The sequence below is a fragment of the Xyrauchen texanus genome, chromosome 39, assembly GCF_025860055.1.
Source record: "Xyrauchen texanus isolate HMW12.3.18 chromosome 39, RBS_HiC_50CHRs, whole genome shotgun sequence".
NCBI classification, from domain to species: Eukaryota; Metazoa; Chordata; class Actinopteri; order Cypriniformes; family Catostomidae; genus Xyrauchen; species Xyrauchen texanus.
In genome coordinates, this window is record NC_068314.1 from 17,020,683 (window position 1) to 17,045,095 (window position 24,413).

General features: G+C 39.5%; 1 protein-coding gene across 1 annotated transcript in view; it reads left to right on the top strand.

The window, feature by feature from the left end:
• The window catches only part of LOC127632697 (adenomatous polyposis coli protein 2-like), a 43,428-nt gene that overhangs the window by 8,362 nt on the left and 10,653 nt on the right, over positions 1–24,413 (top strand). Inside the window, exons 2-8 of the mRNA XM_052111436.1 lie at positions 4,608–4,766; positions 8,936–9,026; positions 10,072–10,336; positions 17,716–17,824; positions 18,811–18,924; positions 19,507–19,602; positions 23,537–23,626. Of these exons, the coding sequence (XP_051967396.1) occupies positions 4,623–4,766; positions 8,936–9,026; positions 10,072–10,336; positions 17,716–17,824; positions 18,811–18,924; positions 19,507–19,602; positions 23,537–23,626 (909 nt within the window). The 5' untranslated portion in view covers positions 4,608–4,622. The remainder of the gene's footprint in view (positions 1–4,607; positions 4,767–8,935; positions 9,027–10,071; positions 10,337–17,715; positions 17,825–18,810; positions 18,925–19,506; positions 19,603–23,536; positions 23,627–24,413) is intronic.

Consider the following 24,413-nt stretch of genomic DNA (forward strand, 5'->3'; position numbering starts at 1 on the left):
CAGCATTTACACATTGCTGTCACGCATAACTTGACCTAATTGGAAAATGTATTATGTGCTTATTAATTATGCAGGCACATATACTGTATCTGTGATTATAAGAAGAAATTGATTGGACTATATGTCTAAATACAACAGAACTGGTGACATTAACAAGCCTGTAATCTTGTATTACACTCTTGAATTACACTCTTGTGCCTATTGTCCTGTTCATTTTTAGTAATTTATTGTACTGTCCCGTACTTTTTGCACTCGTTTGCACGTGCACTTTATATAGGTATGTAATTTAGTCTGTGTAGACTCATGTGGTTCTGTGTTTGTCCTATGTTGTTTTGTGTAGCACCATGATCCTGGAGGAACGTTGTCTCGTTTCGCTGTGTACTATACTAACTGTATATGGTTGAACGACAATAAAAACCACTTGACTTGAATTAAAAAATGGACAATCCCTTCACATTATGTAATTTTATATGTATTTCATTACTGTATGTGAAGCGCATATTCCGGACATTGTAAACACCGTAGCAGATTTACTGTATGGAGAATGGAGACTTTACCCACAAGTGAAGGTGTAGGGGAAATACAGGCAAGCTGCCGTATCTCTTCACATCAGCCGAAAACACTGACTGTCATCTGAACCTGTGTCAAAAACAAAACCACACGAGAGAGACCCCGCGTGTGCACGATAGATAGAGACTGAGAAGGACCTGGCAGTTCAGCAAGCTACTGCCCGATACTTATAATGGCAGCCGGAGAAAATAATAGCATTTAAATTGTGAAATTTTGTTTAATAGAAATTTTATATTTTAAAGGTGAGCTGAGTAATTTCCATCCCACTAGTCTAGTGTCAACAAGCAGTAAATCGTGATTTATTCACATCCCTATAAATATTATTTTATTCAAACAGCTTCTTTTCCTGTTCTCATGTATTCTATTCATAGAATGAGGCACTGAAACATATTTAATTTTTCCATGTAATCTGTTGATTGGACAGTCTCATATTTAAACGCTCCTACAAATGCCGGCCGGCCCCAGCGGACGGCATGGGCGGTGTCTGAATATTTGCAGACAGTACACCGTTGCTCAACTATTTCAACCTTCTTTCAAGCGAAGAAGAATTCGATGTGAGTGTATAAAGCCTTTAGGTTGTGTAATGCTGTGTTGAGCTGTGTTACGTTGTGTTGGGTTATTTTAGGGTGTGTTAAAGTAATAGTTCACCCAAAAATAAAAATTCTCTCATCATTTACTCACACTTATGCCATCCCAGATGAACTCAAATGAAGATTTTTAGAAGAATGTCTTAGCTGTTTTGGTCCATACAATTTCCATTGTTCATGGGATAAATATTGGGGTGGGGGCTTAATACGCCCTTGGCTGCAGGCATGTGGAAACGTCATTTAATATACCAATACTCAGGGTATGTGCATGCATGTTATTATTTGATAAAAAATGGGACAAAAACAAGGAATTGCCAGAAGAGAAGGGTGGAAAATGAGTGAGCAATTGAGAGAGAGAGAGAGAGAGAGTGGGAGAGAGAGCGAGAGCGAGAGAGGGGAAATAAAACTGTTTGATTTGTTCTTGATCCAAACTATTGTGGGGGATGGTCAGAAAGAGAGGAGCTGCTGGTAGCAGTCACACAGAGAATTAACACACCAGTGAATAATGCAAACCTCTCACATCTTTGTGCAAGGAGGCTCTGCTCAAACAGACAGATGGCTTGATCCTGATTTTTGGGACTGTCATCCATAAACTGAAAGGCATAACTCATCCAAAAATAAAATAAAAATTCTGCCATCATTCAGTCATCGTCATATTCTTCATATTCTTTGAGAACAAAAAAAGGAATAGTGTGTGTTTTACCTTGTTACAAATGCTCATTTGCCCTGTCAGGCTTTATGTGAGCTTTCTCTTGTACAGTAGCCAGTTTGAATGGCCCCACAGGAAGTGCATTCAGGCTTGGCCAAGTGTAATCATTCATGAAAAATCAAATAAACTACATTTGACAGATGATTAATTTACCTTTGTACTATCTGCTGACAACAGAATGAAATGTAACTGAGAGGTCATGAGTCTTTACAGCATTCACACCAGTTATCTGAGAGGAGTTCTGACTAGAAGAGGATGCATTTATGATACATGGATATATCAATGTCATTGTTGATCAGCTGGCCTGGAGATGTTGGAACTGTATTAGACCTGGTAGATCAACTTGGTTAAGCTGATAGACTAACAAATAAACGCCCCTTGCACACCTTGTAGGTCATGGGCAAGTGTGAATACAATCAATATAATGGGAAAAAGCCTTGCACACTAGCTTGTAGCTTGCAAATCTTTATTTCATTGCACATTTTTCTTCAGATGTCTTTTTCAGACATGGGGCAGTCAGATCATTTTTAGGTGTGTTGTACAGCCAATAGATTCAAAGGTTACAGCTAAACATGTTAAACCAGATGTGGAAACAGATAAAGTTCCTCCTGTTGGATTTGCAAGAACAACAACAATTTAAAAACACCAGATGGGAATATTCAGAAAAGAAAATTATTTTTTCTGTAGGAAAAAACAAACAAACAAAAAAAAAAAACAGAAAAAAGATCAAATTCGCAAAATGTCACACAATGACAAAATTGGCTACGTTCCATCCTACCACAACAGAAATGTAATTACATCTTACAACATTAAAGGATAAGTTCTCCTAAAATTATCTAATCATTTACCCACCCTCATTGCATGTCATATGTGTATGACTTACTTCTGCAGAACACAACACTTTAAAATAAATAAATAAATAAATAAAATAAAGAGATGCATTGAAAGTGAATGATGACTGAGGCTAGCATTCTGCCTAACATCTCCTTTAGTGTTCCATGGAAGAAAGAAAGTCAATAGTTTTTAGGAACAAACCAGTGCAAATAATGGCAGGATTGTAATTTTTGGGTGCACTAAACATGTTAAAAGGAAAAGGAAAATTCTCTCATCATTTACTCATCCTCATGTCATCCCAGATGTGTATGACTTTCTTTCTTCCCCCTGCACACAAAGATTTTTAGAATAATATCTCAGCTCTGTAGGTCCATACAATGCAAGTGAATGGTGACCAAAATTCTATGTTTTATGAAGCTATCCAATCAATTTTGGATGAAACCAGTCCAATCTCCTTTTTCACTGTACATCTTACTAGAGGTCTGCACGGGACTGTTTTCCATCCCGCTCCCGCTTGCTCCTGCAAGTTTCTATCCCGCACCCGAACGCTCCTGCTGAATTTTACTCCTTGTTCTCCCGCTCTCTGCCCACTGACCATTTTCCAGTCCTGGTTTCACATCCTTTAAGTGTGTCCATGATTTGCTCTGCCATTCTTGTTAAGTGCCGTTGACTATAGCCTGCTCTACATATTAGATCATTTGATGCACGTGTTGTGTGCACATTTTTACATTGGATTTTCTTTGTTGTTTCTTGTTGTCAAAAATAAATGAATTGTAAAATAAAATAATAACTATCCTGTTTTCTTTTTTTTTTTGCATTCATGAATTAATAATATAAATAAAATAGATTTCCACATCTGACTTTTTAGGCTCTTCTCTGACCGTGCGCTACTGCACACATCTCATGGATATACCGTCTGCTCCCGTCTTCAACTCAGAAATTTAATCCAGTTTCTATGTGAGTGCCGCGAGAATGCAGACCTCTACTTCTTGTCATTGCAGTCTCTAGGCTTAGTTTAGGTTTAAATTACACTTCCTAGTGCTTGACGCATGCGCAGAACGCTGGATGGCGCTAGGAAGTGTAATCATGCCTAAAATCATAATCACCAAGGATACTGCAGTAAACCACTGGAGTTATGTGTGGATTATTGATTATTTTTATGCTGCCTTTATGAGCTTTTTTGAGTTTCAAAGTTTTTGTCCCTATTCACTTGGACCTACAGAGCTGATGTATTCTACAAAAAAAATCGTCATTTGTTTTCTGTAGAAGAAAGAAAGTCATTCAGATCTGGGATGGCATGAGGGTCAGTAAATGTTGAGAGAATTTTCATTTTTCTGTGAACTATTCCTTTAACTTGAACATCCTTTGGAAATCACATTTGTATTTTAATTGCTCCTTTGTTGTATAAAAAAATAGATTTAATATTCTTTGCAATTCCACCAGTAGGCACTTAATCTGTTTCCACAAATAGTTTTGCATGTTTTATTATCTAATGTTTTTATGTCATTGACTGTTCAAAACACTAATAACCAGTTTATATTTTAAATATGCCGACTGATCATACATTGTCTTTAAAATGCCTGTAGAAGATCTTTGACCGAAAAGTTGTTGCTATTTAATAAAGATTTTCAAGCTACAGAAGTGAACAGGACTTTTTCTATTCTTTCCATTATAGAGCTATAGGACCAGCAAATGCGTTAGTTACCATGTACTAAAATTCAGCTTGACCACCTTAAGCTGGTATGGCTGAGTTTGTCCAGTAGTTTGTCTTAACAAAAGGGTCCTGCAGTGTACAAAGATCTGTGGACTCCAATGTTTTGTGTACACACCACCCATCTTAATTTCATTCTTACAGATGTTGATTGTGATCGCACTGAACTATGACCTTTGTCCTCTGAACTTCTCAGGGAACCCATCGTGTGATGATGTCGTACTCAACAGCCTCCTATGACCAGCTGGTGCGTCAGGTGGAGGATCTCCGGAAGGAGAACTCTCATCTGCGACGTGAGCTTCAGGACAACTCACACCACCTGTCCAAGCTGGAGAATGAGACCTCTGATATGAAGGTGAGTGAAGCTCTGATCATCACATCAAACACAAGATATTTGATTCTGCTGGTTATGTTAGATGCTCCTTTTTCTGCCATTGTTCACACAAACTAGTGAACACGTTGAAATGTGCCACGCAAAAAGTTAAGATCAGACTGAAATGATCAGGGACCTTGCTAAAAATGACCTTAGCCACTCTTTCCTTACTTTTGGATCCATTAAAAGGATGTGCAGAGTAGCGGGTGCTACACACTGCCAGGAACTGCACAAGGTTTGATGTTGGACTTTCCCAAATATTATTGTTCTTCTGGTGTGTAGGAATAATACCATCTTTACTGCCTTCTCCCTTTTACTTCACATGACTGGGCAGACCAAGTGTCTGAACACTAAATACATGCATCACTGACATGTAATGTAAATCTTTGCAATCGTATGTTAATGTTTCAGGTTGTCCGAGCCGTTTCTGCTGCCTTGTAAATGGTCTTTTTGGACTGGGGAGGAAGTTTTGAGTTCTAAAAGTTACAGTATGTTTTCATTGTATATAAAACAAATGTATATCAAAAGATCAAGGAGCATTTCATTTCTTATGATATGATCCTTTTAAGACATCTGATGTAGCTCTAGAAAAGCCTATTAAACAGATCAAAACAGAATTTAGACTCAATTTCACTCATTTGGAATTGTATTGGTTCAGTGTTTTTATGAAGTATATAAATGTGATGTCTTATAATATTGCTGGATATGTTGAACAATGAGCAATGTTGTCACTGTTGCATAATTTTGCCTCAGTCATGGCCCACTTTTTAAAAATTGTCTGGAGACTCTGATGGTAAATGTCCAGCATCCATGCACTGAATGATGCCTGAGCACATTTTAAATCACTGCCAGTCTCCAGATTGTGGCCTATTGCATTGGTTGTCTACTGCATTTGTCTGCTCTTTGTTGAGTTAGAAAGGAAATCATTAGACCACAGAAGTACTTTATTATTATTGAACCTGAGTCTTGAATTAAGAATGTTTTATGTGTCATATGAGCTTGATGTTAGAGTTCCAGTAAAGAGGGTGCCTTCTTTCAGTGACATTCTGGATCATTTTAAAGACTGAATTATTCTGCAATAAATAAATAAATTAATAATTCAGATTAAAAAAATTACTCGTGTGGCGGCGGGGCGTGGTCAAGCGGCAAAAAAAAACCTTACCTTTGAAGCCGACGCTGTTTCCCGTCTCTTCCTTAGTGGAAAATTCCACACTGGTGCCGAAACCCGGGAAACAGCGTCGGCTTCAAAGGTAAGGTTCCTTTTAATGGATATATTTTGAACAGTCTTATCAAATAACTCTTCACAGCTCTATTCTTGGCCTTGGTGTCAGGCTCTCCCTCTCGAGGCTCTGTGGCTGCTGCTTTTTATGCCGCTCTCCTCATGCTACTGCAATTAGACACAGGTGTTAGACATAATTTAGCTCAGGTGTAAGCGCCCTTACCGCTTTTCTCTCCCGGACGGGCGCTTGACCACGCCCCCGCTGCCACATCTTGTTATTGGGTGAATACTTTGGATTCAAGACCATTTTGTCAATGTATCTGTGCTTAGAGATAATAATAATAATCCTGTATGGAGTAAAACCTCTGAAGAGCTCATTAGGAAACCACTGATATGTTCTATCAGTTTTAGTTTAGTCTAGAGGTGATTTCAGATAGCACAATATGTCAATAATGAAGTTTAAAACCATAAATGTTTACCATTTCAACATTATATAAAATTATGTGTGGGTAGGTATATATATATATATATATATATATATATATATATATATATATATATATATATAAGCAATATCACACAAGCAAGAGTGCGATATGGCCCTATATCAGGCTGGCCGCAGGCACGAGGCCGCAGTCCGAGTGCCGTAGGTAATCACAGTAGTGCTGATTTAAACCATATAGCACGATTGCAAGTGTGATATTGTTTATATACAACAGTTCAATGAACAAGTACATTTAAAAAAATGACCTGTTGCCACACCCAAGCAGAGATGCTGTCAGCTTTCTCATTGGAAAAATAGCAGTCCAAGTGGGGGTAATTCTCCCTATTTTGCGGTAGCTGGTGCGCAAGAGTTTTTCACTATAGAAACAGCAATGTCCTCTGCCATTTTGAACAGTACTTTGTCTCCAATGTGGAAACTCCGGTAAGAGGTAAGCGCCTTGAGTTGTGTAATTAATCAGTCTGTTGTGTCTCTCAGCTGGAATGAGCCGTTCTTAAGTTGTTCGTTTAAAGCCATTTAAAGCTATTTTCTAGCTGTAGTGGTGTAGTAGTAATACGAGCGATCACAGAGCGTAGTTCTATGTAAACAATGATTGATGGATTCACTTCAGGTCACCGACTGCTCCTTTTACACACAAAAATTATCTTTTGCCACCACCTGCTGGCTAACATATGCAATAGTAAAAAATGTAATACAAAATAAATGTAAGAGACACTTATACAGTAACTCTTAACACATATGCACTACTCTTACAATTTAGTTTAGAACAGCACAAACACAAGTGGAGTGATACACACACAGGGAAATGTCGGAGTGCTGATGTTGTCAGACCATCAGAGCTCATGGAACGTCTCTCGCCCAATCAGATTCGAGGACCGGAACTAACTGTTTTGTGTGTGTGTGTGTATATATATATATATATATATATATATATATATATATATATACTGTATATATACACTGATCAGCCACAACATTAAAACCACCTGCCTAATATTGTGTAGGTCCTCCTTGTGCCACCAAAACAGTGTCAACCCGCATCTCAGAATTATATTATTCTCACCACAATTGTACAGAGCAGTTATTTGAGTTACCGTAGACTTTGTCAGTTCGAACTAGTCTGGCTATTCTCTGTTGACCTCTCTCATCAACAAGGCATTTCCGTCCACAGAACTGCACTTCCATCCACTATAACGTTTCAGAATGCTATAAATCACCATACTGTGGTCGATCCATGTTGTTGACATATCCACTTCTCTGGCTGTTCAATCACTATAGGAATAAGTTAGCTAAAAATAAAAGTTATTTGATTATTTACTCACCCTCATGCCATTGCAAAGCCTTTTTTACTCTTTTTCTTCCATGGAAACAAAAGGAGACATTATATGCTGGTGGCCTTTTTCCCCCCATTTGTCAAATTTGAACCAACTCAACTGATTCAATGAAAGGGTCTGACCTCAAAAGAATGATTCATTCCCAATTTGGACATCACAAATGTTTTTCATGAACGAAGGAGAGCGAGGGAAGATGTCAAGATTTTCAGTGAATAACAACTTCAATTAAAGTCTCATTGGTGTACGTCTTTGGTCCACTTTGCAGAGAAATCTATAATCAACATTTGAGAGTGTGATATATTGTATACTGTGATTGTGATGCTGTGTAAATACATTTAAGCCACCTCTTTGTGTCACTAAAAAATCTGTGTAATCACACGCTTTGATGCAACTTCTATGCAGAGTAAAATCACTCTACACAGACTAATTTAACCATAATATAACTGGCTTATAATGCTGAGACCAGGTGAGAGTGCTGAGAGTGGTGTGGCTTCTGAGAACTTGTGATATAGTCATATGGACTACTTTATCATACTTTTAAGGTGCTTTTGCATCCTTTATTTTAATTTGGAAAGCTCCAGTCGCTATACTAACTGTAACTGCAAGGAAAAAAATGGCAGGTACATCCTAAATTTTTTTTTCTTGTGTTCCATGGAAGAAGAAAAATATTATATACAGTATATAAGTAAGAAATATAAATATGGGTTTGGAATTACATACGGGTGAGTTAATGATAATAGAATATTAATTTTTTGGTAAATGATGCCTTTAAACAAAATCAACAATTGAAACCAGACCAGCAATGAGTGATTTCATGAGCTTATAGGTGATACATGGGGTCATGATTGCTATCCCATGATGCCACATGCCCAGATGCGCAGCATAATCCCTGCTAAAGCTTTCACTCTGACAGTAAATTCTCTCCTCAAACAGACGATGCAAGCATAAGAAAGATGAGGTCATCCTGTTTCCTCGACATGAGAGGAATGTAAATGAGAAGAGATGCTTTGAAATGTATGAGTTTGTTTTCACCAAATTGGACTCCACTGCAAACACAGACAGCCCATTTTTGTTTTTGTTTATTTGGCTGTTATAGGATGTTCTGAGGCAGCTGCAAAGCAAACTGGAGCAGGAGGCTGGAACTCTTGCCTCTTCAGGCAGAACGGATGTGTTGGACCAGCTAAAAGGTATTTCAGGAATTCTATGCAATTCTCTACACAGACGTCACTGTTCTTTTTAGCATTTATCAGTATATTTTAACTGCACTTTTCTTATTATTTAATTGTGCATTTGTTAAATTAACAATATATTTTACTTTTATTTTAACTACATACAAATTTCATATTTATCACAAATATCACAATGACATATAAGTGTTGGGAATTTAAAATCGGTTCTTATTTTATATATATATATATATATATATATATATATATATATATATATATATATATATATGCTGTTACTTTGCAGTACTACTGTGAATGTACTGCAAGCATACCTGTACTAAAAGAATTGTGAGTGAAAAGGTTCAATTGGAATCAGAACTACAATTAATTCTGATTACACTCACAATTCTTTTTTGTACAGGTGTGCTGAGGCCAAAAATGAAAATTCTCATAATTGACTCACCCTTGTGTTGTTTTAACCCTGTATGCTTTCTTCTTCTGTGGAACACAAATGATATTAGGCAGAATGGGAGTTTAGGGATTTCTAGCCTCAGTCATCCTTTACTTTCACTGTAAAAAAAAGAAAAGAAAAAAAGTGAATGATGACTTGGGCTAACATTCTGCATAACATCTCCTTTAGTGTTCCATGGAAGAAAGAAAATCAAATGGATTTGGAACAAAATGAGAGTAAGTAAATAATGACAAGATTTGTCATTTGGGAGTGAACTAACCGTGCTATATTCCTTATGATTAACATTTGCTAAAATTTGGCTGCTTTATTTGGCTTGGCAGGTAGTGCAAGTGCTTCCATGTTTTAGTGGCATCAGGGCCATAATTATCTTATACATTGGAGGGCGTTTCCCCCAATCACTCAGATTAATGGTCTATTCGAATTTTTCAATCATTATTTTTTCCATTTGTTTTCAAGTTATTCAATGAACAATTTTTTACAATTTTACCTTTGATCCCCCCGATAACTTCTACACCATTAATTTGCTGCCTTGCAAGAATTGGTTTTCAAATCTAGATAAAATCTTCAATCCAGATCAATTTGTTTCTCCAGAGCTGCATATGGACTTAACCAACTACTATGAGCTCAAGTACCAGCCTCACAACCTGCGTGCATTTCCAGAGACTATGGCTAGCCAGGTAGTGGAAGGCGATGAGAGACTCAGCGTCGGAAGATCCCGGAGTCCTGTCTGCCTGCCATCCCTTCAGACCTCATCTGCATCTGGAGAGGGCACAGCTTTACACCCAGGACACCCTCATCAGGGCATTGGCGAAGTCCGCGTGACTGCCCAACACTTAGAAGATCTCTGTAAAGAAAGGTGACATCATCACAACATCCAAACACTCATTAGCTGTGTTTCATTGTGGTCTAGCAATACAGGTTTTTCAACAACCGATACAGTGCTGATATCTAAAGAGCAGGGTGGCTGATGGCCAGTTTAAAGGGATAGTTCACCTAAAAATTTAAATTCTCATCATTTATGCACCCTCATGCCATCCCAGATGTGTATTGTTTTCTTTCTACTGCTGAACTCAAATTAAGATTTTTAGAATAATAATCTCAACTACTGGGCAGAGAGGAAAATTTATGATAAAAATGTCTTAAATATTGATCTGTTTCTCACCCACACCTATCATATTGTGTCTGAACACAAGGATTTAACCACTGGAGTTTACTTACTTTTATGCGCCCTTTATGTGGATTTTGGAGCTTCAAAAAATGCCTAAATATTCTGGTAAAAATCTTAATTTGTGTTCTGCAGAAGAAAGAAAGGCATCCACATCTGGGATGCCAGGAGGAGTAAATGATGAGAGAATTTCCTTTTTTGTGTGAACTATACCTTTAATGCTGATTTGCATGTACACACATTACAGTGGCAAATGAGATGTAAACAAAATTGCTGAATTTGAAGGAACACAAAATCTAGTTGTATATTTGGAACTGACATAATATGGAAACTACCAAATCTTTGCCAAGATTATCAATATATGCAGTATATATATATATATATATATATATATATATATATATATATATATATATATATATATATATATATACATATATACAGTGCCTTGTGAAAGTATTCGGCCCCTTGAACTTTTCGACCTTTTGCCACATTTCAGGCTTCAAACATAAAGATATAAAACTGTAATTTTTTGTGAAGAATCAACAACAAGTGGGACACAGTCATGAAGTGGAACGAAATTTATTGGATATTTGGATATTGGATATTTTTAACAAATAAAAAACTGAAAAATTGGGCGTGCAAAATTATTCTGAATGATCCAATGTTGTGTATATATATATATATATATATATATATATATATATATAATGTGCCAATCTGTCTTTCAATAGTGTCTTGTCTTTTAGTCCAAATGTTACTGTATCTTGAAAGGGGTCATGACTTTTTTTATTATTATTATTTTAATAAGTTCCTTGAGGTTCACTTATAATATTAGTGAAGTTTTTTTTGCACACAAAAAAACAGTCATATGTTTGTAAAACATAATTTTCACCCTTATTCTAAATCCTCTCAGAAAAACTTTTGGTGCTACTTCTCCTTTAAGACTTGACAGTAAAGGCCCACTGTTGTGATTGGCTCTTGATCTTCTTTCTCCTTGCACTCTCACTGCTCAGCACAACCAGGCGGGGCTATGGAAGTGATAGATAGGTAAATAGAGGCGATCAGTTGCAAATGCCTACTACAGTGTGACATCACAATGTGGAGGAAGTAACGAGACGTTTTGGCATCTTGATTTCAACAAATGCTCTTTTTGCTGAATTTTTGAGTTCTTGTTTTTATAATACAATGGCCTCTTATATGTTAAAAGATCAAGGAAAATTGTATTGCTCTTGTCATGACCCCTTCAAAATGCCAAGGGAAGTATGACATATGACATAATATTATTTGTTGCGTATTTATGTGAAAAATCAGAATATCACAAAAAACAGTTTGCAAATAAAGTAATGTTTCATTTGTTCAAGAAAACAAAGCTGTCACTTCATAGGAAATCTTCAAAAACACTAACCATAACCCTAACCCTTGTGGCTCTTTTATTAAAAGCCTGTTAGCTGCATATTCCAGTATGGGGATGGGCAACTTTGAAGGGGGCGAGGGTCAACATTTTTTCACCATTCTACCAAGGGGTCGGATTACAAATTGTAACAACTATAGCAATGTTCACCTCTTTACTCAATTTCCTCATTATTGTGGGTAATCTGTGCACATCTAATGCAATGTTCTTTTAAAGATTTTGTTACCTATATTAACATTTTATTTAACAATAGTTATAAAAACTAATATAATAATTTTTTAACTTGCATTTTTACTAAAACATGCCGTTCACATGTGCAAATGCTTGTTCAATTGACAAGCATTATTCTTCAGACTTACATTTTCAAGAAAAATATCTCATTTGCATTGTCTACATTTGCAACAGACAAACAAATGAACAGACAACATTTTCAACCCCACCTTATAAAGCAGCTTATAGGTATTAGTTCAAATCGAAATATTATCATCAACAACAATACTGGATACAAGAACAAAACATTTCAGTGCATTAATACATAACATTTCAGCACCACAACATACACGCATTGACTGACTCCCGTGCGTCAGAGAACATTCTCACTATTCTCAAGACTTTTCAACAATCAATCATGCGTTTCTTCAAAGTTTTTCCCTCTTATAACAACTTATAACAACTAGTTTTTCACAAGCACGAGTGAAACAGCATTAGATGTCTTTGGTGATTCCCGCACTGTCACGGATTTCATAAAAGGGCATCTTTGATGCCTTTAACCCTTTTTGTTACCCTTTACATCTGTGAGGAGAGGAGCTCTGGTGTATGTATCTCTTATACTGTATGCCTCTTTGATCACTTTGAAATCTTTAATGACAGATTTTGTATCCAGGCAAACAAAATACATGGGTTCCACCGGCGTACATTAACAATAGCATGCACAATGACGCTGACAAGCTGAGGTATAATTTAGCTCAATTTACCTTGTAAATGATGAGCAAGTGTAAGATTTTGCATGCTAGGTTCCTAGAGTGATCAGCAGGTCTGCTTCTGGTCAATAGTAGTAATGATATCATAAACTGAATGCAATCTTTACATAATCCCTTTTTATAAAAGTCTGTAGCTCTCTTCACAACAACACAAGACACAGGTCGGTTCCTTGAAATGGGCGTTTATTAATTTGGCACGTATCTGATGCATCCACTCCTTGCTCACGCTTTAGACACCCCTCGTTCACACCGTGAGAACTACATTTGTAAAGAAACATAATACAAAACACATCAACAAGTTATACAATACATGTGTAAAGTAAACAAAATTTGAAATGATCACTTAGCGCCAATATGGATGCTTTCATTCACGTCTACAAGTAAAACAAATACTTAGTTGGCTGCTTGTCATGAAAAGAGTTCCTTGAGTCTCTTAGAGATTCCGAAAGTCCCTTTTCAATGTCTGCTTAACTTCAGACATCAATAATTATGAGATTAAATCCAATATAGCAGTCTTCTCATCAGCAGTCCATCGGGAATGAACAACTATTTTATTTAGTGTCACGTTTTCGCACCTTATTATATTTTAACTGTAAACAATGAATTTATTAATCATCAAATAACCTCAGATAAAAATTTTAAACCTACATTAAATAGATTATTTATTACATAAAATTATGGAATCAATTATGAATCAGTTATCAATTGTGCATCATAAATAAAATATTTATGCAACAGTACTTACAAAATCAATCCTCAGTCTTACAGAGGGCCTTACATGGCCCACGGGCAGCCAGTTGCCCATCCCTGTTCCAGTACATAGAGATCAACAATGTCAGGTTCACATTTTTAGTTTCCCTTAAAATATTACACTTGCACTGACCATCTTTTGCTCCGCTTCTCATCTACCTTACATAATTAGCCAAAGATTTGCTATCACAATGGAAACCTAGAAAGTGAGAGTTGCTGACTTTTGAATGGAACAAGAAAGACACGTTTTTAACACTATTTAGACACATCCATATATGTTTAGTTTTCAATACTTGTGTGCACAGCTATTTAAGGTTCCTGAGTGCATATAGATAGGAGACATTAATTTCAGTTCCCGTTCTGCCACTCACTCGATGTAGTGACACAAGGGGTCGCTCTTAAGAGCCTCAAAACACCTCAGTTCTTTGAGCCATGAGAATTGGTGAGTGGAATTTGCATGCCACTCCCCCGGACATAAAAGGAGCTGGAATGCCCACTCGCATTCAGATTTTTTCTTCAGATCCGAACGTTTGTGTATCAGCGAGCTGAATCCCACTGCTGTTCCATTTACCTCTGAAAGAAGCATATGCTGTTGAATATATTGTGCATTCCAGCGGCTTTCTCTCCTTCTGCACGATAAGTGAAGCTTATGCCCCTGGGTGCTTCGACAGCACTACTAAAAGAGTATATATTTCTGCAAAGAGTATATTTTCCTCTATTAGAGCAGCCCATTGACGTGAACATATTTTTTAAGATGCCTTTCCGTCTTTGTGTGATTCCTGGATGTGGTCGTTATCTCCGACGGCCAATGTCGCTACCTCACATGTCTGGGCCGCATTCACATTGAGGCAGTGTTCGTGGATGTTCCTGTTCTCATTGCGAGAACATGACCATGGCAACATTGCAGTCGCTGCTTTCCTTCTTCCGGGGGAAAGCCACTCCAGCTGCCCCCCACGCTGCGCCTTGTCCCTACGGGTATGTGGCCGGCCCAGCGGGCGCTGGAGGCGATTTGGGGAGTTCAATGACCTTCCGTTCCCCAGCAAACTCGTTTGCCCCCGTTGAGTTCAGAGATGAGACCAGCTCGCCTCACGAATTGACGAGGTCATGGAGGGCACCTTTTGTTGCCCGAAACCAACTTCCCAGTTTGTCCTCACTTCCCTTGATGACAGGGCAGGAGGTCCCTCAGGTGGATAAGTCAGTTCTGCCTGTAGGACTACATTGTCTCTGGTGACCAAAGCCTACAGTGTTGCTGGACATGCCGCAAGCACGAAGGTCATGGCACGAGCGACGAAGGTCATGGCACGAGCACTCGGGCAGGCGATGTCCACCTTGGTGGTCAAGGAGCGCCACCTGTGGCTGAATCTGGCCGAGATAAGGGATACCAACAAAGTTTGCTTTTTCAACGTGACCATCTCCCAGATCAGCCTATTAGGCAACACCGTTGAGGACTTTGCCCAGCAGTTCGTGGCGGTGAAGAAACAGACAGAGGCCATACAACATGAGGCTGATGCATATGAGGCCGCTTCAGCACTGGCTTCAGACTTGAGCCCGAGATGGGCATGGTGCCACGGCACACATCGCGTGAATATCACGCCGATCTGCCGCCACTTATTCAGCCCTTGGACAGACCTCATGTTTTTGTGGGCATGTGTCCCCCTACAGCAGGTGTCCAGAGGTGTTGTGCTCACCACAGGTACCTTCAAGTCGGGCTGGGGCACCGTGTGCAATGGGCACACAGCCACTGGCTCCTGGACAGGACCATGTCTGTGTTGACACATCAACTGCCTAGAGTTGCTGGCTGTACTGCTCACCTTGCGGAGGCTATTGACATTGATCCGGGGCAAGCATGTGTTGGTCCTGTCCGACAACACAGCGACAGTAGCGTATATAAATCGCCAAAGTGCCGTATGTTCTCCTCGCATGTTGCAAATCGCCCACCATCTCCTCCTCTGGAGTCAGCAGTGGCTGAGGTCGCGACTGGCCACTCACATCCCAGGCAGCCTCAACGCCCCAGCGGATGTGCTGACGCAGCAGGTGATGCTCAGCAGAGAGTGGAGACTCCACCCCCAGGTGGTCCAGCTGATTTGGAGTCAATTCGGCAAAGCACAGGTAGACCTGTTTGCTTCCCGGGAATCCTCCCACTGCCCGCTCTGGTATTACCTGAAGGGAGCCCCCCTCGGGACAGATACGCTGGCACACAGCTGGCCCCGGGGGCTGCGCAAATACGCATTCCCCCCACTAAGATTACTGGCACAGACCCTGTGCAAGGTCAGGGAGGACGAGGAACAAGTTACCCTTGTGGCCCCATACTGGCCAACCCAGACTTGGCTCTTGGACCTCACGTTCCTCATGACAGCATCTCCCTGGCAAATTTCCCTGAGGAAGGACCTTCTTTCTCAGGGACAGGTCTGGCCCTTGGATGGGACTCAGAATTCCTAAGTGGCCTACCATCAGCAGTGGTAGATATCAGTCCCTCTATGAGGCAGCTCTATGCCCTGAAGTGCCATTTGTTCATGAGGTGGTATTCTTCCAGAGCCGAAGACCCCCAGAGAGGCGCAGTCGGGTTGGTGCTTTTCTTCCTGCAGGAGAGGTTGGAGGGGCAGCTGTCCCCCTCCACCTTGAAGGTATATGTGGTCGCCATAGCAGCTCACCATGATGCAGTGGACGGTAAGTCCCTAGGGAAGTACGACCTGATCATCAGGTTCCTCAGAGGTGCCCGGAGGCTGAATCCTCCTAGGCCACGGCTTTTCCCCTCATGGGATCTCTCCGTGGTCCTCCTGGACCTTTGGAGAGCCCCGTTTGAGCCGTCAGTTGAGCTGAAAGCCCTCTCCTTGAAGACGGCCCTCCTGATTGTGCTCACCTCCTTCAAGAAGGTTGGGGACCTGCAAGTGTTCTCTGTCAGCAACACTTGCCTGGAGTTCGGTCCGGCAAATTATTAAGTGATTAATTAAGTGATCCTGAGGCCCCAGCTGGTTCCCACGACCCCCTTCAGGGATCAGGTGGTGAGCCTGCAAGCGCTGCCCGGGAGGAGGCAGACCCAGCACTGTCGTTGTGGTGTCCAGTGCGTGCTTTGTACATCAACTTGTCTGTTTCAGCGGACAGTGGAAAGGGAATGCTGTCTCCAAACAGATGCTTGCCCACTGGATCATGGTTGTATTCCACATGTCGTATTGCCACATGTTACCTCCCCTTCGGGCAGGATATTGCCTCTGCAGGGTCTTTTCCCCCTGAAACCTTCCCTGATGTGTATAATAGTTAATGGCCCCAGCCGAATCTAATACTATGTGGAGAGGAAACATAGAGAGAAAAGGCCATGGCTGGCGCAGCCACCTCCCATGCTAGTTACGTTGCTTCCCCCACTCAGGGGTGTGGGGAACTACATGACATATTGTGGTGCATTGGGGGAGGTTACTTGAAGACTGATGCACCTGCTGTTACACACGCAGAAGCTTGCTTGCACCTGCATCGGCAGTTCATGTAACACGGTTCAGCTGTTGTGCCGTTTTTCTATAGGGCCCCCTTGTGTCACTACATCCATACAACATCGAGTAAGGGACAGAAGGTAATGTCACAGTTAGTGTCGTAACCTCCATTCCCTGATGGGAACGAGACGTTGTGTCCATCTTGCCACAACACTGTACTAGCCACTGAAACGGCCGGGACCTTGTCTCGGCTCCTCAGCACAAAACCTGAATGAGAGTGGGCATTCCAGCTCCTTTTATACCCATATGTCCAGGGGAGTGTCATGCAAATTCCACTCGCCAATTCTCATTGGCCTTTTCTCAAAGATTTGAGGTGTTTTGTGGCTCCTAGTGTCACTACATCGACACAACCTATCGTTCTCTCCATCAGGGAATGGAGGTTACGACAGTGACCGAGACGGTTTTAGGAGTGTGTCTATGTGTACTGTACTATGTGTGTTTCAGGACCATGTTGCTGAGAGAAATAGAGAAAGAAGAGAGTGAGCAGAGATGGTATTACTCACAACTACAGGGCTTGTCTCAGAGACTGGCTGAACTGCCGCAGCTTGATATGGTAAGAGGCCTCATCCTTCACTGACTGGACTGTGTGCATGTGTAGCCAACCTGTTAGATCACCTGGTTTGTATCGAATGACAGACCCAGATTCTTTTAAAACTAGATCAGATTTTTTTCAGTCAGGTGAAATATCAGCTATTAAGTAGAAATAAATAGTTCATCCCAAAACAAAATACAAATTATGTCATTTCAAACCCTATTACTTTCTTTCTTCCATGGAACACAAAATGACTTGTTTTGAAGAAAGTTCAAGCTGTTTTTGTCCTCATAGTGACAGTATATAGTGACCAGGGGCTGTCAAGTTCCAAAAAGGACAAAAAATCACCATATAAATATCATAAATGTAGTCCATATGACATATAAACTACAGTATATTCCAAGTCTTCTGAAGTTATGTGCTTTGTGCGAGGAAAATAAATGTAAGGTGTTAATCACTGAGCTCTCAATTCATTCTCAAGTATGTTCTCAAAAAGGAACTTCTCCTTTTGTGTTCCACAGATAAAAAAAAAGTCACTTGGGCTTGGAATGGCATGAGGATGAGTGCCAATTAGCCATTGTACAAAGGTGCCTGTATTTATTCCTGACAGGCAGTAGATGCCCTAGCCCCGCCCCATCCCTAATCCTAACAACATGGGGGCTGTAAGGTTGAGAAACCTGCTAGGAATAACCTCAGGCACCTTTCTTTTTTTTTTTTTCAGATAAACTTTACCTATCAGACTAACTAATACTTCCATTATATATGTTGTTTTAGGTTTTTTATTGACACTTAAATAAAACAAATCTGTGTCAAAAAAATTATATTGTGTAAATGTGTAAAAATGATTGATGATTCAAGTTTTTGTGTGGTTTGTGTGGATCTGTAAGTTGCTCTCACATTTCTCACCTCTCTCTCATATAGGTTTGACTTTACATAGCTTTGAATGTTTAAAAGAATGGTATGCATGCAGTAAAAATTATATGTTGACATTTTTCTGTGCATCACAGTTCTCTATGCAGGTGGATTTTATTCGTCAGCAGCTAGAGTTTGAAGGCCAACAACTACGTTCCGTGATGGAGGAACGTTTTGGCACAAGCGATGAGATGGTTCAGAGAACACAAGTAAGAGAATATTAGAGATTTAATGCAATGTGTTTCATCAACAAAGATTCAGATGTAAATCCAGCTTAAGTGTCACATGTCAGTCACAAACAAGTCAAGCTTTCATAAAACACTTGATGTAAATCACAATACTGATGCTCAAAGATCCAGCACAGTTGATTCCCTTTTGAAAAGACTATATTTAGGATGCTGATGTCCCCAACTAGACATCTTAACTAGCTTAACCAGCAAGACTTCTTTGGCTAACCAACTTCACCAGAATGACCATGCTGGTCAACCAGCTTCAACAGCTGATCAACTTCAGGTCTTTGCTAGACCAGCTACAAACGAGCCCAGAAATTCATGCTGGTCTTTTCAGCATTAACATTTATGCATTTGCCATTCAGTGCATTTAAGACATTTTTTTTTATCTGTATGTGTGTGTTGCCTGGGAATTGAACCCATGATCTTACCATTGTTAGCACCAAGCTCTACCAGTTGAGCTAAAGGAATTGAAATAACCTGCTCTCAAAGTGCCAATTTCAAAGCATGAGAGTTGTTTTCAGTCTGATCAATAACCAGCATATCTGTTTCTGCGTGCAGATCCGTGCTGCTCGGTTGGAGCAGCTGGAGAAAGAGTTACAGGAGGTTCAGAGCTCTCGTGGTCCTCAGGACAAAAGCGCTCTACCAGAGACTCAGGTGATACACACACCCCTGCCCTCTATTTGAGTTGGCATAATTTATATTAAATGAGATGTTACTGCAAGATAGCGTACTTTCAAAAACAGAAGGCAGATGCTGTTTGCACACTGGTGCAAGATATTTACACCCCAGTGCAAATAGTGGCAGATATTGTTTGCAACCCGACCCTGGTGCAAATAATGGTAGATACTAATTGCACCCATATTTATATACTAACATACAGTATGGGCATCACTGCAGAATGTTTGTTGTTTTTATTTAGAGTCCCACAGACACTACTTACACTAACCCATACAGCTAAATCTAATCTTAACCTTACCTTAGAAAAAAATAACCATGGTTTTTCTACAGTAACCATGGTTTCATGCAGGAACGACAAAACCCTTCTCTGCACTCCCCGACATTCCCCGTGACTAAATCACTGTGATTAACTCAACATTTATATTCCTTTGTATCTATTATTTTAAGTAGTATTTAAGGAAATATTAAGAGTGGAAACAGAAAATCAGATGGGAAAAAGACTGGGACAAAAATATGTATTCGAACCGCTGGCGCTAGGACAACACTACACATTAACACACTGTCTTTACACCCCATGCCACTGCAGTGACAGCTACTGTTTAATTTGTTGTATATTTCAGTGGTTCCACCAGACTATTGGGTTCAAATAGCTGCACTGTATGGCAGATGCTATTTACACCGGTGTGCAAATAGACACTCCAAAAACCTGGAAAATATCAAAAACTTTTGGCTCTGATATGGCAAAGACCATTTCATGTTTAAAAGTAAAGCAGTTATCCAAACAAACATCAACTCCTCACATTTTGTCATGTTGAGTAATTTTATAAGAATTCTTCTTCTTTTTTTATTGTCACTTTGAAAACTTTGATTTCCTTTCTGTGAAATGCTCCAAATAAGATTTTGTAGCACATTACTCTACAGTTATTTACCCATAAATAGTGGCACGTAATGCAGAACAATTTATAGAAGCTGTAAACTACTGAGGGTTTGGCATTGCCAGGGGCAACACGACAGGTCAGAAAACATTATTGATGGAACCAATGTGACATTTATGACTATTTATGATATTGATAATGGTTGACAAATTGATGTATAACACAACTATGCATACAAATTTGTGTTTTTATCAGATCTTAAAATTCAGAAAAAACTTTGATTATTGATAATAATAAGTTTAGAATGTTTTTATGGAACTGGTGTCTATAATTCTATAAATTATAATATGCATAGTTTAAATATCTATATATAAATATTGATTTTGTATAAATAATATATCTTTAATTACCATTAAATACACAGTATTTAAATAATGTTTAGGAAGTATATGTGGGCCAAACATAACAATATTGCATGTTTTATTTACATAAATTATTATAAAATATTTATGCTAACTCAATAAAACTGTGCAACCATTTCCTGTATTTCACTATGTTACTGCTGGAATATGAGTGTGGGTATTTGTATGCCAGCTCATGAAAATTGGAGACGTTAGTGTTCTAGACCTTTCCTCTTCACTGTACAGCTGCCAGTCCACCCAGTCTCACCTGGCACTGTCTCATAGCACAGGCTGGCATTGAATGTTGCTATGCAGAAAACAGGGCAAGCTGTATTCTATTGGTTGCTAAGTAGCTGGGATGCTTGGCAAGTGTGAGGCTCTCTGAGACTAAGGGATTCCCACTTGTAACCCGCACACACAAACACAAGACGAGACAGTCACAATGTCGGAGAAAACTGCTTTATTCCAACAAAGCAGGCAACAGTACAAAAACAGGGCAAATCCAGTGACGAATGGTCAGGGTGAGCGTGAAATCGAAGCTGGGGAATCAAGATAGGGTAAAGGGGCAAATCCAGGAGAGAGTGGTCAACGAGAGCGTAGGGGGTCAAAGCCGGGGTAATCAGAATCAGCGAGACGGGACTAAAGGGAGCAAAAGACAGGGGAACAAGGGGAGCTCGAAAGCCGGGGAATCAAGAGGAAAATGACGAGACTAGTGGGAGCAAAAGACAGGGGAACAAGGGGAGCTGGCAAGCTAAGAGGTGAACGAGAGGAGGTCAAAACTAGACGAGAGTAGCGGGGGGCAAAGACACGGGAAACTAAATACAATAACCAACAACCGTGAGACGAAAGGGTAGTGATATATATAGGGGCAAGTGCAGGTGTAAACCATGACAGGTGATGAGACGAGTGCAGGTGAAACTAATGTGCAGGAGTGCAGATGACGCGAGTGCAGGTGGTCATAATGTTCTGGGGGATTGGAAACGCGTGAGAAACTCGAGGAAGGGAGATTGCCTACGAGCATGTGCGCGAGTAGGAGCAAAGTGGGCGTGAGGGCTCGAGCGAGCAAAAAGAGTGTGCAAGCTCGAGGGGGCGGAGCGAGGGAGCGGGGTTCGTGACACCACTACATCTCAGTCATCTGTCTTCACCGACACTTACTGTTTAAAAAAACTGAGAACTTGTAAAAAACAAGATCAAATTAAAGCTGTAGCACAAGGTTGTCATTTAATTTACGAGCAATTAATAGATCTAATTTTGTTATAAATTTGACACCTACATTTTGGCTTGCCAAAATTATACCAAAATTAGTGGTTTTAAGTTGAAAAGTTGAAATGACGAGATGATCTTTGGAACATTCTCAACTCTTGCTTGAATAACATGGATCATCAGGTTTTGCACGAATTTTTGGAGCCCCTGCCAGCTCAAGTGCATGCTGTAAAAATAAGAGGGGCATAAAATATACTAAGAAATTAATATACATTTTTCAATTGTTACGCTGATAACATTGTTTATAATGAAAAGAAGAATCAAGACAGGTAAAATGGCCTCATTTCCACTGCTTTCAGATGTAAACTGTATTAGTTAACTGATACGATTTATAATCATCTCTATAATTTAAAAAATTATTTTCTAAAAAGTTTAGAACATATTCTGAGCCATATCAGTATTTTAGATTGTAATTTAGACCTCTGGAGATTGCATATGCACCACTAGCATGAAAGAATGAAGGGCTTTGGCACCGGTGGTAATTCAGATGGTGGGCACATGCTCACTCAAGATTCTGAACAGAAAAAATATGACGCTTGTCTACAAATTATCTATATTCACACTCACAATAGAAATGGATCATTCTTTTTTGTGATTACATTTTTTTTTTTTTATGATTCATGCAGTAAACAAGAAAAGAAAAACATATATACACAGAATCAACATTTAACCCCCACTATTACCCCTCCCCCCCAATCCTCGACCCTCAACAAACATCCCCGTGGTCACACATGAGCATATGCACACACAAAAAAATCACACACATTTACAACTACACCTCTCTCTCCACTGCCCTTCCCCGAGAGCCCACCAAGAACACCAAATAGTTGCCCCATTTCCCAACAAATGAATCCAAGTTCCCCAGTCTTCTAGATGATACTTCCTCAAAAGCCACCACCCATCTCCATGCACCACTACTGAAATGGGTGCACTCCAGCCTACTTCCATCCACTTAAAACAATTTGTCTGGCGATCATAACACAGGTCAGGACCATCTTTCCATGTGTTTATTCCCTCTATTGATGACCGCCCCATCACCCAAAATACAGATTCTGGGGCAAAATGAAAATTGAGTGCCCAATACGTCACACACACAAAACTCTGAACCGTCAACCAAAATTCTTGTACCATAACACACTTAAAAAACATGGGTTGTGTCTCCATTATTCTGACTGGCATTGCCAACAGTTGGGTGTCTTTAAGACCAACCCTATACAATCTAGAGGGGCCAATAGAATTGATGTAGAATCTTGAATTGCATAAGGCACACTTGCAGAAATTGATCATTTTTAAATATTTTAAAACATACAAACAAAATTGCATGAGTACCAAGAAGGAACAAATATGAATTAATTCCCTTTCTGTCCACAGAGTGCTGAGTGCCTCTCAAAAGCATCTGTTCCTGACATGGAATCGGGAAATGCTGGTACTTTGGAGGCCCCTGGAGAGGCAGGGAGCAAAGTAAGACCATCATCCTGTTTTTTTTCTTCTTCCAATATATATTAGCTTGTTGTTATTCCTCAATGCATGTCAGTTTGTTATATATACCAGTACATAAACAGCAGATTCATCAGCAACTAAAAAGTTTACAGGTTGTGTCAGAAATTAACTTTTTTTAAAAATTAAGATTCATAATACTTCCACTATACCCTTATACTTCTTAATCTAAACTATTATGGCTGGTAATTATAGAATCAAATCAACATCACATAAAAATAAAAATACAACAAGAATACATTTAAAATAATTGGCCTAGGTACTATGTAAAATAATGTTTAAATTATAAATATCTGGAGCAGTGGTTCCCAACTCTGTTCCTGGAGGCCCACCAGCACTGCACATTTTGTATATCTCCGTTTTTTGACACACCCAATTCAGGTCTTGGAGTCTCCACTTATGAGCTGATGAGTTCAGTAAGGTGTGTTTGATTAGGTAGATATCCGTAATAGTGTTGGGGTCCTCCAAGAACAGCATTGGGAACCATTGATCTGGAGCATTCTTGCACCAAGCCTTGGTTAATTTCTGGCCCTGTTATGCAGTATTCAAATAGCTTTAGATTGAACTTCTTGAAACTGGGCTCCCTTAGTAAAGAAAACCTGGAAATTGTTCAATAAAATTTAGATTTTCAAGCTTGGAAAAGTAATTGAAATTAAAGACTTTTAAAGATGTCATGGACATTTATATAGTGAAAATGCTCTGTAGTGAATGAACATTTCATTGGCTAGAAATTCTCTTGAGTGGAATCTCA